Source organism: Bactrocera dorsalis, chromosome 1 (assembly GCF_023373825.1).
Source record: "Bactrocera dorsalis isolate Fly_Bdor chromosome 1, ASM2337382v1, whole genome shotgun sequence".
In the NCBI taxonomy this organism is placed as follows: domain Eukaryota; kingdom Metazoa; phylum Arthropoda; class Insecta; order Diptera; family Tephritidae; genus Bactrocera; species Bactrocera dorsalis.
Window position 1 is genome coordinate 44,136,619 of NC_064303.1, and position 17,105 is coordinate 44,153,723.

The 17,105-nt window shown below is 37.0% G+C and overlaps 1 protein-coding gene across 30 annotated transcripts in view; it reads right to left on the bottom strand.

Moving 5' to 3' along the window:
• The window catches only part of LOC105228281 (uncharacterized), a 253,501-nt gene that overhangs the window by 171,960 nt on the left and 64,436 nt on the right, over window positions 1-17,105 (bottom strand). For 18 of the 30 annotated variants that reach the window (XR_007421177.1, XR_007421176.1, XM_049446038.1 and 15 more), the window contains one exon: window positions 6,583-6,641. The exons of the other annotated variants lie outside the window; for them this stretch is intronic. Coding sequence is in view for 9 of the 18 variants with exons in the window: in XM_049446038.1 (XP_049301995.1) it covers window positions 6,583-6,641 (59 nt within the window). In the remaining 9 variants the exon portion in view is untranslated. The remainder of the gene's footprint in view (window positions 1-6,582; window positions 6,642-17,105) is intronic. 30 annotated transcript variants of the gene reach the window in all.

The following is a 17,105-nucleotide window of genomic DNA, read 5'->3' on the forward strand; positions in this document are numbered from 1 at the left end:
TCATGTAATTTTAGATTGTCATTTAACGTATGACGTGATAATTGGTCGTGAAATTCTGAACCAAGGTTTCGGAGTAGCAATGTCGATTGACAGTTTTAATATTTTTATTTCGAAAAACGTAAATACATGTTCGGTATCTGTTGGTTACAAAGATTTTATAAATAAAGACACGGAGTTAATTGAGCATGATAAAGGATGTTTGTTGCAAGTTTTAAAAGAATATTCAAAGTATTTTATTGATGGAATTCCGCAGACTAGGATTAATACTGGTCAGTTAGAAATACGTTTGGTTGATCCAAATAAGAGAAATAATAAAAGAAGATCGGAAGAGAAAGAGTTTGTTCGAAATAAAATATGTGAGCTATTGAAGTTCAATATTATTCGGCCTAGTTGTTCTCCTTTCGCAAGCCCGATACTTCTCGTTAAGAAAAAGAATGGTACCGATCGTCTTTGCGCTGGTTACCGAGAACTCAATGCAAATACTGTCTCTGACAAATATCCGCTACCACTTATATCTGATCAGATAGCTAGATTACGTGGGGCAAAATATTTTTATTGCCTTGATATGGCAAGTGGGTTTCATCAAATTCCTATTCATCCTGATTCTATAGAACGTACTGCGTTCGTTACGCCAGAGGGTCAGTACGAATATTTGAGGATGCCATTTGGCCTTAAGAATGCGCCGTCAGTATTTCAACGTGCTGTCATGACAGCTTTAGGTGAACTTGCTCATTCTTTTGTCATCGTGTATATGGATGATATTGTGGTCGTTGCTACTACAAAGGAGGAGGCGCTTGACCGATTAAAAATAGTTTTAGATGTTCTTACCAAGGCAGGGTTTTCATTTAATATTACAAAATGCTAGTTTTTAAAATCGAGTGTTGAGTACCTTGGTTACGAGATAAAAGCAGGAGAGATTCGACCTAATCCACGTAAGGTGCAAGCGTTAAGAGCTGTACCTGCTCCTCAATCTGTTACACAGTTGAGGCCATTTATAGGGTTATCATCGTATTTCCGACAATTCATTCCTAAATTTTCAGAAGTGATGAAACCTTTATATTTTCTTACCTATGTCAAGAGTAGTTTTGTTTGGAAACCTGAAAGTGAGCAGATACGCCAGAAAATTATTTTTGTTTTAACAAATAAAGCGGTATTAACCATTTTTGACCCCCAATTCCCAATAGAGCTGCATGCTGATGCCAGTTCTGATGGTTATGGGGCAATCCTATTACAAAATCGAGAATAAGCCTAATGTGGTTGAGTATTTTAGTAAAAGAACGTCGCCAGCCGAATCCAAATATCATTCATATGAGTTGGAAACTTTGGCGGTTGTTAATTCGGTTAAGCACTTTCGTCATTATTAGCAAGGTCGAAAATTTACTGTGTTCACAGATTGTAATTCTTTAAAAGCTTCAAGAAATAAAATTGATTTGACTCCCAGAGTTCATCGCTGGTGGGCATATTTACAATCATTTGACTTCGATGTCGAGTATAGAGAAGGAAAGCGTATGGCGCATGTAGACTTCCTTTCTCGTAATCTATTAGCATCAGAAAATCAACCTGTTGATAAGGCTGTAGAAAAACGTATAAATTTGGCAGAAATTTCTGACGACTGGCTTCTTGCAGAACAACAAAGGGACCCATAAATAACATCCATTGTTTCCAATTTGCGTAATAATGAACTTGTCGAAGATGTGGCAAGAACGTATGAGTTGCGAGCGGGAACCCTTTATCGTAAAATACAGAGAAATGCCAAAACGCGATGTTTACCTGTTGTATCTAGGTCCTTTAGGTGGTCCGTGATAAACCATGTGCAGGAGTTTATTATGCACCTTGGTTGGGAGAAAACTCTTAGTAAAGTGTATGATTACTACTGGTTCGAAAATATGTTCAATTATGTTCGTAAGTTTGTCGACAATTGCATAACTGTCTAAACCAACGTCGGGTAAAATTCAAGCAGAGCTTCATCCTAACCCAAAAATTGGTATACCATCGCATACTGTTCATATGGATATAACCGGAAAATTAAGTGGTTAAAACGATATGAAAGAATATGCAATAGTTCAAATCGATGCCTTTACCAAATATGTTTATTTACACCATACTGTCAATATTGATGCTGCAAATTGGGGTACCTACGCGTGTTATCGCTGACCAGGGTAGATGTTTTGCCAGTAAAGATTTCCGTGATTTTTGTTCTTCCCAAAAAAATAGAGTTACATTTAATAGCGACCGGTGCAAGTCGCGCTAATGGACAATTTGAGCGTGTGATGAGTACGTTAAAGAGTCTTTTGACCGCAGTAGAAACCAGCAAGCGCTCTTGACAAGATGCATTAAAAGAAATACAACTGGCTTTGAATTGCACGACCAATCGTGTGACTAAGGCTAGTCCTTTAGAGTTGCTTATTGGAAAAGAGGCACGACCATTTCGTCTCATTCCAATGAGTAACAAGGAACAGAACGTGGACGTCTCTGCTTTAAGAACTCAGGCTTTAGAAAATATTGAGCGCAATTCTTGTTATGATAAATCTAGATTCGATAAAAATAAGGCGAAAATTGTAAAGCATAATGTCGGTGATTACGTTTTGTTAAAGAATGAAGAACGATATCAAACGAAATTAGATCATAAGTTCAGAGGTCCATTTTTGGTGGCTGAGGTATTAGACGGAGATAGGTATGTGTTGAAATCATTAACAAACAAGAGGACATACAAGTATTCACACGAGCATTTGAGAAAATTATCTGAAGGACAAGTTACCACAGAGTTGGGTGATGAAGTTAGTACTGGAGCGAATGTTGACAATGAAGACGTTGAAAGAGACGTCAATGCAATAAAAAGGCAATAGATCGCACCGCAGTCACTACATTGCAAGCTCAAGTGCGAACAGAAATGTTTGTTCATGGCGGGTGGCGCAGTTGGTGTTGTGACGGGGATCTAGTAGTGATGTATATTGATTATGCATGTTATAATTATGAGGTTTATAGAGAGCCTCAAGGAGAACGTACTAAGTAAAGTTCTATTTAAATCTTGTGGTAACTGTCATTTCAAGAATGTTATATTTGATAAATGATGATACCTGAAGTCTATACCACGTCGCAGAAAAAAAAAAAATAATAATAATAATACTAATAATAAATTTCAATGTGCTTCATAAATAAAAAGATTTTATTGTAATAAATTTGTAAAAAAAATTCAGAGTGTAATATTACGTCTTTAATTTCTTTTAGACACACCCGAGGACGTGTGATAGTCAGGTAGGCCGTGTCGGCGCAGTAACAACTGTAGTTTAATATAAGTAGTGAATACTGTGGTTTAATATGTGCAGTGTATACTGTATGTTCACTTTTACTTTGCTCTGTTGTGCTTGTTCATCTCTAATAAACTTCGTGTGTACTTATGATCGTAGTAGCCCTTGCATTTTTGTTTCTCCCACGCCAGTGAACTGTAACTAAACGAATAAAGCTGAAAGCGAGGTGAGAGCTAAAGGCTCTGCCGAGTGTGGCCCTGAATGCTTGGATGTTGCTGAATTACGAAAAGTAACGAGTAGGTGTAATGGTGGTTGAATTGCGTCAGCCAATGCAATGCTATTTGGAGTGTGGAGATAAACGGAGAGTTCAGTGACTCACTGCGCAAATCAGTCCGCGTTACAGTTTTAATAAAATAAGGAAAACAATAATGTCTTGCGAACAGAATGTCAACGGAATTGCTGAGGCCATTCCGGCACAATTGCCTTACTGTATATATAAATAATATATATATATATATATATATATATATATATGCATATATATGTATATGTATATACAGTGACTCACACGTCTAACCGGACGCGCGCATTGCCAATGATGGAACCCTCCAATCATATAGTGAACATCTTAAAAATGATACATATGATACATCAAATTAAAGGAAAAATCTTCTATTTTATTTTAAGAAACTTAAAAATAGTAATAAATTTATTCACTGCGTAAAATTTAGAGAAATAGCTCGCAACATATAAAATTCGTTCCACACAACTAACCGGATTTTTTAAAAAGCTAATGATTACTTATATTTCGTAGCATATCCTTTTGCAGATAAAACTGCTTCTAGTCGCCTTGGTATAGAGGCGACAAGTTTTTGACAAAATTCTGGTGGTATTGTGTTCCAAGCCTCCAAAATAGACCTTTTGAGCCCAGCAACATTGGAATACTGTCTTTAGTGCACTTTTGGACTGACTTCTTGTCATATGTGCTCAATAACGTTCAGATCTGGGGATTGGGCAGGTGTGCCCAGTACATGAGGGCAATTGTATATTAACCAAATACGAGCAATCTCCGATTTGTGCTTCGGATCGTTGCCTTGGTAAATTGTAAAATTGTCTTTAATTCTCAATGTGACACATGACTGCTTTAAAATTTCCTTTAAAATGTCGACATATTGGAAACCATACATAATACCTTGCACAAAATGCAGGTTGCCCCTTCCTTTAGCCGATATGCATCCTAAAACCATTACTGGCCCACCACCGTGCTTAAGTGTTGCCCTAGTATGTTTTGGCAAGTAAGCTTCGTTGGGACGCCGCCATACAAAACTTCAGCCATCAGATCCCTGCAAGTTAAACTTGCTTTCGTGTGTGAAAAGAACCTTGAAAAAGAAGTAATAATACGGTTTTATGATTACTAAATCAAAATTATGCCATTTGCCCTTTGTCAAAACTCATCCAGCCTTTTTAAATACAATTTCGCAAATTCTAGCCTATTCATTCTATTTTTTTCGTGTATGTACGGCTTTTTTACAACTGCTGTACCATGTAAACCGAAGCTTCTAAGTGTGCGGCGAATTGTTTCAGCTGAAACCGTCTTCCCTTTTTCATTTTCCAATATGTTTCTTACATTTTCCGCCGAGGAAAATGGATTTTTTTCAACAATTTTCAGTGTAAACTTTTCTTCGGCTTGTGTTAGCTTCTTTCCCTGACCAGCTCTACTAATATTATTGATCCTATTTTCCTTCTCAAACTTTTTTATAATATCGAAGACAGTTGAATTAATTCTTTTCACAATCTCCGAAATATCTTTAATGGTTTTTCTTTCTTTCCATAACTGAATAATTAGCTTCAGAATTTCGATACAAGAATGAGCACGTGGGGGTGTCATATTGTTGTGCGGCTTACTCACAGACTTACAGGTAACTACTAATATGCTGAAAATAATGTTCAGTGTTTATTCCAGTGGAATTCCACAACGATCAGAAGTATCGTTACTTGTAGAAGGTTACTTCTTGTAATTTTCCGGTTAGTTGTGTGGAACAAATTTTATATGTTGCGAGCTATTTCTCTAAATTTTACGCAGTGAATAAATTTATTACTATTTTTAAGTTTCTAAAAATAAAATAGAAGATTTTTCCTTTAATTTGATGTATCATATGTATCATTTTTAAAATGTTCACTATATGATTGGAGGGTGCCATCATTGGCAATGCACGCGTCCGGTTAGACGTGTGAGTCACTGTATATATATATATGTATATATATAAGAACTGTATGCCGAAATACTAATAACTGTAAATTAAAAATACCTACGTGCATAAAATACTTCAGTCATAAATTTTAATTGGACTGGACTCACATTAATTTCCGCAAATCTAGGATTTTTCAGAGGGATCATACTTATGTATGCATATTTCTATTCATTCTCGTTCTCTTTTTGGTTGGTTTTTTTGTGTTTTTTTTTTAATTAATTTGCATTAGTTCGCGCTCGCTTTTAGGCTTTAGTGAGTATTAGTTGTGTTTCGATTTGTCACGGGTAAATCAAAGAAGGGACCTATTCCGAACAAACTAATCCTTTTCTATCGGTTATGGGTAGTGGAAAAACAAATTGTTGGTGTGTAATGTGGTTGGTTATTGCTATGATGTGTGGTTGTGATTGTGTGGATGACATGTTGTGTTATGTTGCATTTGGTCGTATGATGTTGTATGTGGGTTTCCTGCGAGGAGGATGTGTGCGAGATGTAGCAAAATATCGCAAAATCAGATGTCGGATGAACAATCATTTAGAAAAGGACGTAAAATTTTAGAAAAGGATTCTGTGGAGCGATGAAACTAAGATGAACAGTATCGAATCGTATTTGTCCATCGTGCCAGGCGTATAACTCCAGATACACTACAAAAACTGAAACTATGAAATTATTCGCGTTCGAATCGATGCCAGTGAATTGGGTTTTTATGCATGACAATGTTCCAAAACACGCAGCAAAAAGTGTGAAGAACTGGCTCACTGCAGAAAGTATTGACGCCCGGAGCTGGCCAGCCCAAAGTCCCGATGCAAACCCGAATGAAAATGTATGGAACGACGTTAAAGTACAGATTGCCAAGAAAAAATTCAACGTGAAAGAACTTTAGACTGGAATCAAGGTGGCATGGTACGCTAAGCAATTTGAAAAATTGTGGACACACAACAAAATAATAACTTTGTAAGTGCTTAAACGATAAACTTATTAGATTTCTAATAAATTTATTAAATTGATATTTTATAAAATTTTGTTCAGAAAAAATATGCATATAATTTCTATATTAAACAAATACGGTAGCAATAATAACTTACGAAACACGAAAGGTATGCCGCCACGTATAGCTTTTTTCCCATCAAATGAGGCAAGTTTGCTGGAATAATATAAAACATGGACAGAAATATAAAATGTACTAAAAATGGTAATTTCCTGGAGTTGCCTCCAGTATATACATATATATATATATATATACTATGAGCAAAAAGTAGTAAGACTTTTTTTATAAATTTAAAATTGTTATGTATTCTTCAAAATCTATGTCGTTTAATGTCTTCAATAGACTCAAAACGGTTTCCCCGGTGCGGTCGTTCAGTTTTACGTCCTTTTACGAATAGCTTTGCGCTAACGACGCATAACACTGAAGTAGTATCCATTGTTGACACGAAAGGAATTCGGGTGCACCACACCTCGGTAATCGAAGAACTGTCAACATAACCTTGATTTTTGACCTGGTTTAACATGGCTTTTTCGGCTATGGCTCACCTTTTCCGCGATATTCGGCCGATTGATCGCTTGTTTCTGGGTCGTAGGCATAGATGTTTTACAGGCGTTGATGCGACTCTGTTTTTCGAAAAATTTTGTGATTTTGGAACCAATCGTACTTTTACTTGTTTTTATATCTAAATGATCTTTCATAATGGTTTTCACTGAGCCTTCTGATATTCCAACGATGCCAGTAAGATCTCTCACTGTTAATCGTCGATCCTCAAGCACACATTTTTTTTATTTTATTGACTTGTTTATCATCAGTTGATGTTGATCGCCGTCCTGGACATGGTTCGTCGTCAACACGTTCTCGACTCTCTATAAGTAATTAATACCAATCAAAAACACTTCCTAGTAACAAACAATTATCACCGAAGGCCATTTCCAACTTTCTGAACGTTTCCACTCCAGAAATTTGATTCCGCACACAAAATTGAATGGAACTTCTTTGTTGAATAATTTCACTCATCGTAAAAACACTAACGATTATTTTGATGTGACACTTCGGACAGACGTCATTGACAGTCATACCAATAAAGAAAAAAATATTGCTACGAATGTGTTTTCATGCGAAATTTAAATTAAAAAGTCTTACTATTTTTTGCCCATAGTGAATAGTGAATGGAAAATCGATTTTTTATTTGCTCAAAATAGTGTTGGTGTGCCAATGCAAAGATAAACGCGACTATAAATTTAATGTGCATTATAAAAGGACGGCCTCCTGTCCATTTAGGCAATTGCCTAGGGCCAAATTGTTGGTTACTTTCTCAACATACATACTATATGTACATATATTGCTATTATATTTCAATAAAATATAAAATAATTTACAACAATTTTAGATTTACTAAAATTTAATTAAAAGACGAGAAGACCCTATAAATCTTTATGTTATTTAAATTTTTTAGATTTATTTTTTTATAATTTGAAGTATTTTGTATTTTGATATTAAAATTTAATGAATTTTTAATTAATAATTTTAAATAATTATTTTAATAATTTAATAATTTTAAGTAATTAAAAGTTCATGCAATTTTAATATCACCCCAAACAAAATTATTTTATTTATTTCATTTGTATATCAGCCTTATCGGAAACTTCGCGTGAATAAGTCTTTCCCGTGTATTTTTATTTTTACGCGAACGAAGAATTTGTATCGCAAGTTTCGCGTGAACGAAGATTTGTGTACGAATTTCGATTAAACTATTGTGAACTTCGGCAATCTGTCACAGATGTTGTACACTTGCGACAACGTATATTGGAGGAGGAAAAGAATTCCCGCTAGCAGGTGGCTAAAAGGACGGAATTTGGGAGATAACACCAATCCTCTTGAATTACCCAATATAATGTAAGTTTATTTATTTATTGTTTTATTTAAGAAATATAAAAACATATCTCAAAAAATTTATAGTTTTAAACAGTTATATAGGATAAACAAGTCTACGTTTCAATACTTACTAAAAGTATTACAAAATGGCTTGGCAATGGCGAAAAAACATTTTTGAATTGATACAATTGTAAAACTATCAGCTTGTTTGCCATTTTGTGGAGAAGGAGCGTATCAGAAAAGTGTGAGAAGGCAAATGGATGTTGGCTTATCACAATCCAGCTTTAAGGTCCGTATCCAGCTCTCAAGTAATTGCTCAAGAAAAAAAATACATTATTTCTTTAAGTAATTTTGACAGCTGGTTACGCATTGTGAATGGTCCACATTAGAAGAGCAAGAGAGAATAAACAAAGAAAATAAACTTTGTGCGTAATATGTATGTATGTGTGTGTGTAGTAACATAAATATTTTCATTGCGATTTAACGAATGTTGTTAATGACTGGTAAGTTTTATATAACATTTCAAAATGAAATATATTTCATAATAATGATCTTAACTAATTTAGGACGAATTTAACGATTACTTTGAATTTCCTTCAAGAAACAATTGTTGATTTCATGTTTCTTCGCAAAACCAAGTTTGCCATATACGCATTTTATTGAAAAAATGTATTAAAAATTAGTACTAGATTTTTTTAGAGCTGCATAGTTACTAGCACAAGAAAATTTACCGCAGGAAATTTTCTTGCCTATTTCTTAAGCGTTTTTTTATATGAAGTTTTTACATTTCCTGAGATACTAAGCTTTAGTGAAATCCTTCCTGAAGTGTTGGACGTATTCGAGTCAAATCTCTGCAAGCAGTGGATAACGTGGCCTTCTAAAGACAATATGCAGGAAATAAATTTAAGTTCTTACCAAAAATTTAATATCCCTGGCATCATTGGCTGGCACGCACGTCAAGATTATAGCTCCCAAAAATAATAAACACTTATACTACTACAGAAAAGTATTATTCAGTATAATTTAAATTAAAATGTTTAGATATTTAAAAATATTTTAAATTAGGAAAGAGAAAATGCAACCCTGCATCAGCTGTCGATTGGGGATATTAGAGCAGGACAGATATACTTTTTTATATGACACTACTGAATGAGCGCAACAGAGATGTAGGATAACATGTATAGGGACGTGTGAGGGGAAAAGTGAACAAGGAAGCTAACCACTGTTTTCTCTACTTTTAAGAGTTTGATAATCTACTGTTTCACTATTTTTTAACCGCTCTTGGCTGGCAGGGCGTTTTGCTGGTAACTTAAAATAAAATTTCTTGTGTGTATATCTTCTTCTTTACTGACGTAGACACCGCTGACGCGATTATAGCCGAGTTAACAACAGCGCGCCAGTCGTTTCTTCTCTTCACTACGTGGCGCCAATTGGATATTCCAAGCGAAGCCAGGTCCTTCTCCACTTGGTCCTTCCAACCGAGTGGAGGTCTTCCTCTTCCTCTGCTTCCCCCGGCGGGTACTGCGTCGAGTACTTTCAGAGCTGGAGTGTTTTCGTCCATCCGGACAACATGACCTAGCCAGTGTAGCCGCTGTCTTTTAATTCGCTGAACTATGTCAATGTCGTCGTACATCTCGTACAGCTCATCGTTCCATCGAATGCGATATTCGTCGTGTCCAACGCGCAAAGGACCATAAATCTTTCGCAGAACCTTTCTCTCGAAAACTCGCAACGTCGACTCATACGTTGTTGACATCGTCCAAGTTTCGGCTCAATATAGCAGGATGGGAATTATGAGCGACTTAAAGAGGTTGGTTTTTGACTGTCGAGAGAGAACTTTACTTCTTAATTGCCTACTCAGTCCAAGGTAGCACCTGTTAGCAAGAGTTATCGTGCGTTGGATTTCTAGGCTGACATTGTTGGTGGTGTTTACGCTAGTTCCAAGATAGACGAAATTATCTACAACTTCAGTTATGACTGTCAACAGTGACGTGAGAGCCAAGTCGCGAGTGCGACGACTGTTTGTTTGATGACAGGAGACATCTCGTCTTGCCCTCGTTCACTGCCAGACCCATTTGCGTTGCTTCCTTGTTCAGTCTGGAGAAAGCAGAACTAACGGCGCGGGTGTTGAGGCCGATGATATCAATATCATCGGCATACGCCAGCAGCTGTACACTCCTATGAAAGATTGTACCTGCTCGATTCAGTTCTGCAGCTCTAATAATTTTCTCCAGCAGCAGATTGAAGAAGTCGCACGATAGAGAGTCGCCTTGTCTGAAACCTCGTTTGGTATCGAACGGCTCGGAGAGGTCCCTAACGATCCTGACGGAGATTTCCGTGTTGCTCAACATCAGTTTACACAGCCGTATTAGTTTTGCGGGGATATCAAATTCAGACATCGCGGCATAAAGACAGCTCCTTTTCGTGCTGTCGAAAGCAGCTTTGAAATCGAAGAAGAGGTGGTGTGTGTCGATTCTCCTTTCACGAGTATAATATCGGTATTCTGCGTGAGACGATTGTCTCATGTCTCTAATAGTGACTATAGTAATTTAGTGATTCTGTTAGTCAGGAGTCTCATTTTGGTATTCTGGCAAATAGAGTATACTACTATACTGTAACTGTCAGAATACCAAAATGAGACTCCTGACTAACAGAATCACTAAATTACTATAGTCACTATTAGAGACATGAGACAATCGTCTCACGCAGAATACCGACATAAAAGTAATGAAGATGATATCCCAACGTGGTAATAATATTTGAGATATACATGTATGTACATAGGAACAATTTAAGAAAGCCTGGAATGTCAAATTTGATCTCTTAAAAGAAATATAGAAGATATCGGTTTGAATACAATAACAAACAAATAACGAGTATTTTTTTTTTCAAATTTGTCCCATTGTAAGTATGAAGCTGTTGCTTCTATGACTCGTTGTTGTTATCATTTATTTTATGAAAGTTGAAGTTTTTGTGTAGGCCGAACTTTTTATAACGCTTTTATTGTTTCATCTGTACGATTGTACGTAATTTTTTTTTTAGCTGGCACTGTTTGATAGGCTGTGTTAAAAAGCAAAAGAAGCAGAAAAGGGCTAAGTTCGGGTGCAACCGAACATTTTGTACTCTTGCAACTTGCATGAATCAACGTCAAGGAAATATCTTAAGATGTAAAACTTCAACCCGAGGATCGGAATCTAAGAAATTTTATATATACATATAGAGTATATAACTCATACACAGAACGACAAATTTGGAATAAGGTTTGTTACAAAAACGAAAATCATTATATGTAGTACTAGCTTTTTACCTGCGGCTTCGCCCGCAGTAGAGCCATTAAATAAGTATGAGAGATAAAGTGTAAGGGTATAATAATAGAAATGAGTCAAAATGATAACTAAATTTTATTGCTTGGCTGAGATCAACAATTTTTACAAATTTCTACAGACAATGAAGATTCAACAACTTAAAATATGCGTATTGAAATGCAACAACTAATGTTAAAATATATTTCACCGTAACAAAAATAAATAATTCTGAATTCGAACAATTTTAAAAAATAAAATACAAAGTATTAATCTAGGATATTTTTGTAGACCATGTTATAAGTTTTCCCGTCGGGTGCAAATATGTGTGAATTCTGGGCATTAGATACACGTGAACAGGCTACATAAAGTTGACCATGAGAGAAGCATGGGTTTTCTAAATGCACTCCTGCTACCAGTAATGTTTGTCCTTGTGCCTTGTTTATAGTAACAGCAAAGCTAAGCTTAACGGGAAACTGAACCCTTTTAAATTTGAATGGAAAGTGACTGGAAATAATTGGTATCCGCAGTATTATAACAATATTTCCCTTACCGACACCTGTTAAAATAGTAGCACCAAGTATGTTCTGTCCCAATTTTGTTATCCGAAGCTTTGTTCCATTACATAGCAGAGGAGCATCTAGATTTCGCATAAGCATTACTGGTATATTTAGATTCAATTGAAGTTTATGTGATGGTACACCCTATAGTTCAAGTGAATTTAAAAACTCCACAGGATATGAAGTACTTAGTTCCGTATCTATAATTGTATCCATTGACAAATATTCCTTCATTTTTCCTTGAACCTCGTTTAAAATATCAGTGTTGATCCTATTAACTATTTCATTTCTTGGTGCTAATATTGCTCTTGCACACAACCACTGATCACTACGCAAATTTTGTTGCAATTCCGGAAAAACATTAGCAATGAAATCCACATCACTTTCTACTAAATTACAAAATTCTCTTGACAGTAATATATAGCCTTCAACGTCAACAGCTAAACAACCATCACCAATTTTCAACAACATTTCTGCGTAAAGTCTTGAATCCACGTCATTATGAAAATGCACTCTCATATTAGTTTTCAGGCGGAGTTTTTCAACTGTTGACCATAAGCGTGGTGATTTAATGCACGCTTGAATTTCATCTGCTGGTGTCCCCCTCTGAATCACTGGGAGGGTTTGACGGAAATCACCAGTCAATAAAACTACCATGCCATTTTGGATATACCACATTTTCGCTTCCGAGGCATTTTCTAAGAAGCAGAGTAAGATCTAAAATAATAAAATTACTGCTAATCACAAAAATTACGAATTACCTCAAAAATTTTAATAGTTTTATACTGCATGTAACGACAGAAGAAAATAACAAAAAATATAGAAACATTAATATTATTATGTTAATACAACTCTAACAAATAATTTCGACCAAATTAGTTATCACAAAAACGGTACTCACGGACTTTTATTTAGATCATTAAAAGAGAAATAATTCTTTCATACATAACTTTTGTATATCTTGAACCGCTTTCGCAGCGTAAGGAACGGAAGCCCTCAAAGATAAATAATTTCCCTCGTTTTACCACTGTTTCTTCGCAGCGTGATGCTATATAGCCTATAGCCTTCCTCGACAAATGGACTATCCAACACAAAAAGAATTATTCAATTCGAACCAGTAGTTTCAGAGATTAGCGTGTTCAAACAAACAAACTCTTCAGCTTTATAATATTAGTATAGATATAGGAGTTGCAGTAGTACCGATCCGATTTTATCTATTAACTATTATCATGCCACATACTAAAAAAATGGTCCCTGGGTTTCATGAAGACTGACGTTGAGCAGCACCAAAAGCTCCGTCAGGATCGGGAATTACCTCTCCGAGCCGTTCGATACCAAACGAGGTTTCAGACAAGGCGACTCCCTATCGTGCGACTTCTTCAATCTGCTGCTGGAGAAAATAGTTCGAGCTGCAGAACTTAATCGAGCAGGTACAATCTTTTATAAGAGTGTACAGCTGCTAGCGTATGCCGATGATATTGATATCATCGGCCTCAACACCCGCGCCGTTAGTTCTGCTTTCTCCAGACTGAACAAGGAAGCAACGCAAATGGGTCTGGCAGTGAACGAGGGCAAGACGAGATGTCTCCTGTCATCAAACAAACAGTCGTCGCACTCGCGACTTGGCTCTCACGTCACTGTTGACAGTCATAACTTTGAAGTTGTAGATAATTTCGTCTATTTAGGAACCAGCACTAACACCACCAACAATGTCAGCCTGGAAATCCAACGCAGGATTACTCTTGCCAACAGGTGCTACTTCGGACTGAGTAGGCAATTGAAAAGTAAAGTCCTCTCTCGACGAACAAAAGCCAAACTCTATAAGTCGCTCATGATTCCCGTCCTGCTATATGGTGCAGAGGCTTGGACGATGACAACAACCGATGAGTCGACGTTGCGAGTTTTCTGCGAAAGATTTATGGTCCTTTGCGCGTTGGCCACGGCGAATATCGCATTCGATGGAACGATGAGCTGTACGAGATATATGACGACATTGACATAGTTCAGCGAATTAAAAGACAGCGGCTACGCTGGCTAGGTCATGTGGTCCGGATGGATGAAAACACTCCAGCTCTGAAAGTATTCGACGCAGTACCCGCCGCGGGAAGCAAAGGAAGAGGAAGACCTCCACTACGTTGGAAGGACCAAGTGGAGAAGGACCTGGCTTCGCTTGGAATATCCAATTGGCGCCACGTAGCGAAGAGAAGAAACGACTGGCGCGCTGTTGTTGACTCGGCTATAATCGCGTAAGCCGTGTCTACGCCAGTAAAGAAGAAGAAGAAGGGTTTCATTAAGGCACCTCATATATCATCTCCAATCACATGGAGTAAAGTCAGTCAAAAATTATGATATTAATAATATGGGAAGTAGACGTGGCTGTAGTTCGGTATCGCCCACTTCCACACTGTGACATGAGAATATAGGGAGAATGGTACTACAAAATTTTGTCGAAATCGGTGGGTCGGGTCCCTAGATATGTGCTTTAACCTAAAAGTAGACGGTGCCACTCCCATCGTCCAATTTTAACACTGACTTCCATAGAGCCCTCGGAGGTTAAATTTAATGTCTCTGGCGTATTTAATTATTGATTTATTGCGCTTTTAGTAGTTTTTAACAGTACCGTTATATTAGGAGCGAGCGGGGTTATCTTCTGATTTCATCAATTTTCACATTGTCGGTAGTAGTTCTTATATTTGTAGTATTTGAGCTGGGCAAATTTGGTTATTGTAGCGTTATTGGTTTAGGTGATATGTTCACTAAACTTATTAGAGGGCGACGGCACTCCACTTTTCCAAATTTTTTACGAAGAGGTGCCCCTTACTACTGTGATTCCCTGTGCCAAATAACATTTTGTTGTCTTAGTTACGACATTTTATAGGTTTTCGGTTAATGGCATTTTCTAGGCGTGGCAGTGGTCTGATTACGCCCATCTACGAACTCGTGATTTTTTTTTTGGGAACTCGCATACCAAGTTTCATCAAGATATCTAAATTTTTACTCAAGTAACTGCTTTTAAGGGTGGTCGGATAGACAGACAGTCACCCAGATTTTAATTTATCTCATCATCCTGATCATTTAAAATAATATAACCCTATATCTCGATTAAATTTTGGTGATACATACAACCGTTAGGTGAACAAAACTATTATATTCTGTAGCAGCATATAAGAACTTTGAAGAAAAACTGATTGGTCAGATAGGAAGTCAAAAATCGGAAAATTACAGAGCCTTAATAAATGAGCTTATAATATCATATAAAGCCTCGGGTGAAATATGCCTTTAAAGATACATATACTGGACTCTCATCTAAATTTCTTTTCGGCAAATTCGGTACTGTAAGTAGGGATGCAAACAATATATCGATATTTTGTCAAAAAGCGTCGTTGTATGCCATTGAAGTTGTGATTTAAAATCGAAAATTCATTTTGCGTGACAGTCTATTTCTTGCTATGTGTTTAACAAGTTGTTTGGGAGCGTTTCATATAAGTTACAGGCACAACTTTATTACACGTTTGGTGAATATAAAATATGTGTAAATAACTGCGTTAGACGTTTACATATTTACGTACATAATATTTCAGTTTTTAAAATGCTGCCTTCAAAATTAAAAAGCAAGGTCTGAAGCTTATTTATAAGAAATTCATATGCTTCCGCCACTTGCAAACTCTGCGCAAGAAATTAAAAACGTCAGGTAACACGTCGAATCTTCGCTGTCATGTTGAGAATATACATAAAATAGTATTACGCAATCAAGTTGATAAGTACGCTGCACTCGGAACCTAAAAATTTCTGAAATAATTAACATATCACCAAACGCTGAGACGACAGCGTGAAATCTAAATGAGTTATCCCCCAGTACTAATAAGAAGACTGCATGTATTGAATCGTCTCCTAGTACATGTACTCCGCCCGTCCAGCGCTGATCCAACCTAATGTGAAAGACTTTTTTGAGCAGGCCAAAAGGATGTCTTCCCAAGATGGCTCTAGAAGTAAACGAACTGCACGAGTAGCTTATTTAGAAGAAAATATGTCTAGGCTATTCAAGGAGTAGAATCTTTCCATAAATAAAGTTTCTGCTTGATGAAATAGAGTTTGACGAAAAAAAAGTAATACCCTGCTTCGCACAGACTCCCTTAATTTGATTGTAACGCAATCAATAGATAAGTCTGCGGAATTATCAGCTTTGATCACTAAGGTGCGTGACATTGTTTAGTTTTTAAAAGAACTGTTAATACCAGTGATAAATTGCGGAAGAAACAAATGAACGCCGGGGCTTCTACAAGTAATACCCAGAAAATAATTCTTGACGTAAGAACTCGATGGAATTTATGTTTTTATATGTTAGACAGATTTGTCCAGTTAGCCCCTATTTTAAGTACTGCTCACTCGCCCAAAAGCACCCTCTACGATTAATTTCTGAGCAAGAAGAATTCCCACGACAGCCGGTTCTACGCACCGGAATTGACTCGGATTTTATCCAACCAAGGGCTGTTTTTTCGGCGATCTAACCCCGTTTGGATCGGTGAGTATTAATCTGTGTTTGTCGTCATTAGAGCAACGCCTTGCAGCAGGGTTGCTCCGTATCCTCCTGACTCGTGCTGGCATTGAGTCCAACCCGGGCCCGGAGGAATTTTTCTGCTGCGTCTGCGCTAAAAGGCTCCATCCAAACTCCACCTCGGTCATGTGCAATACATGCAATGGATGGAGCCATCTTAAGACCTGCTCAGGCCTTAAGACCCACAGGGAGTGGACCACGCGTTACGTGGCCCCGTGTTGTCTGCGCAATACTGCGATACAAGCCTCTACGGCTGTGCAACCTGCACACTGTTCGCGCGCCGCGCCGCCACTCAATCAGAGTGGCCAACAAAGGACCTCTACGGTCA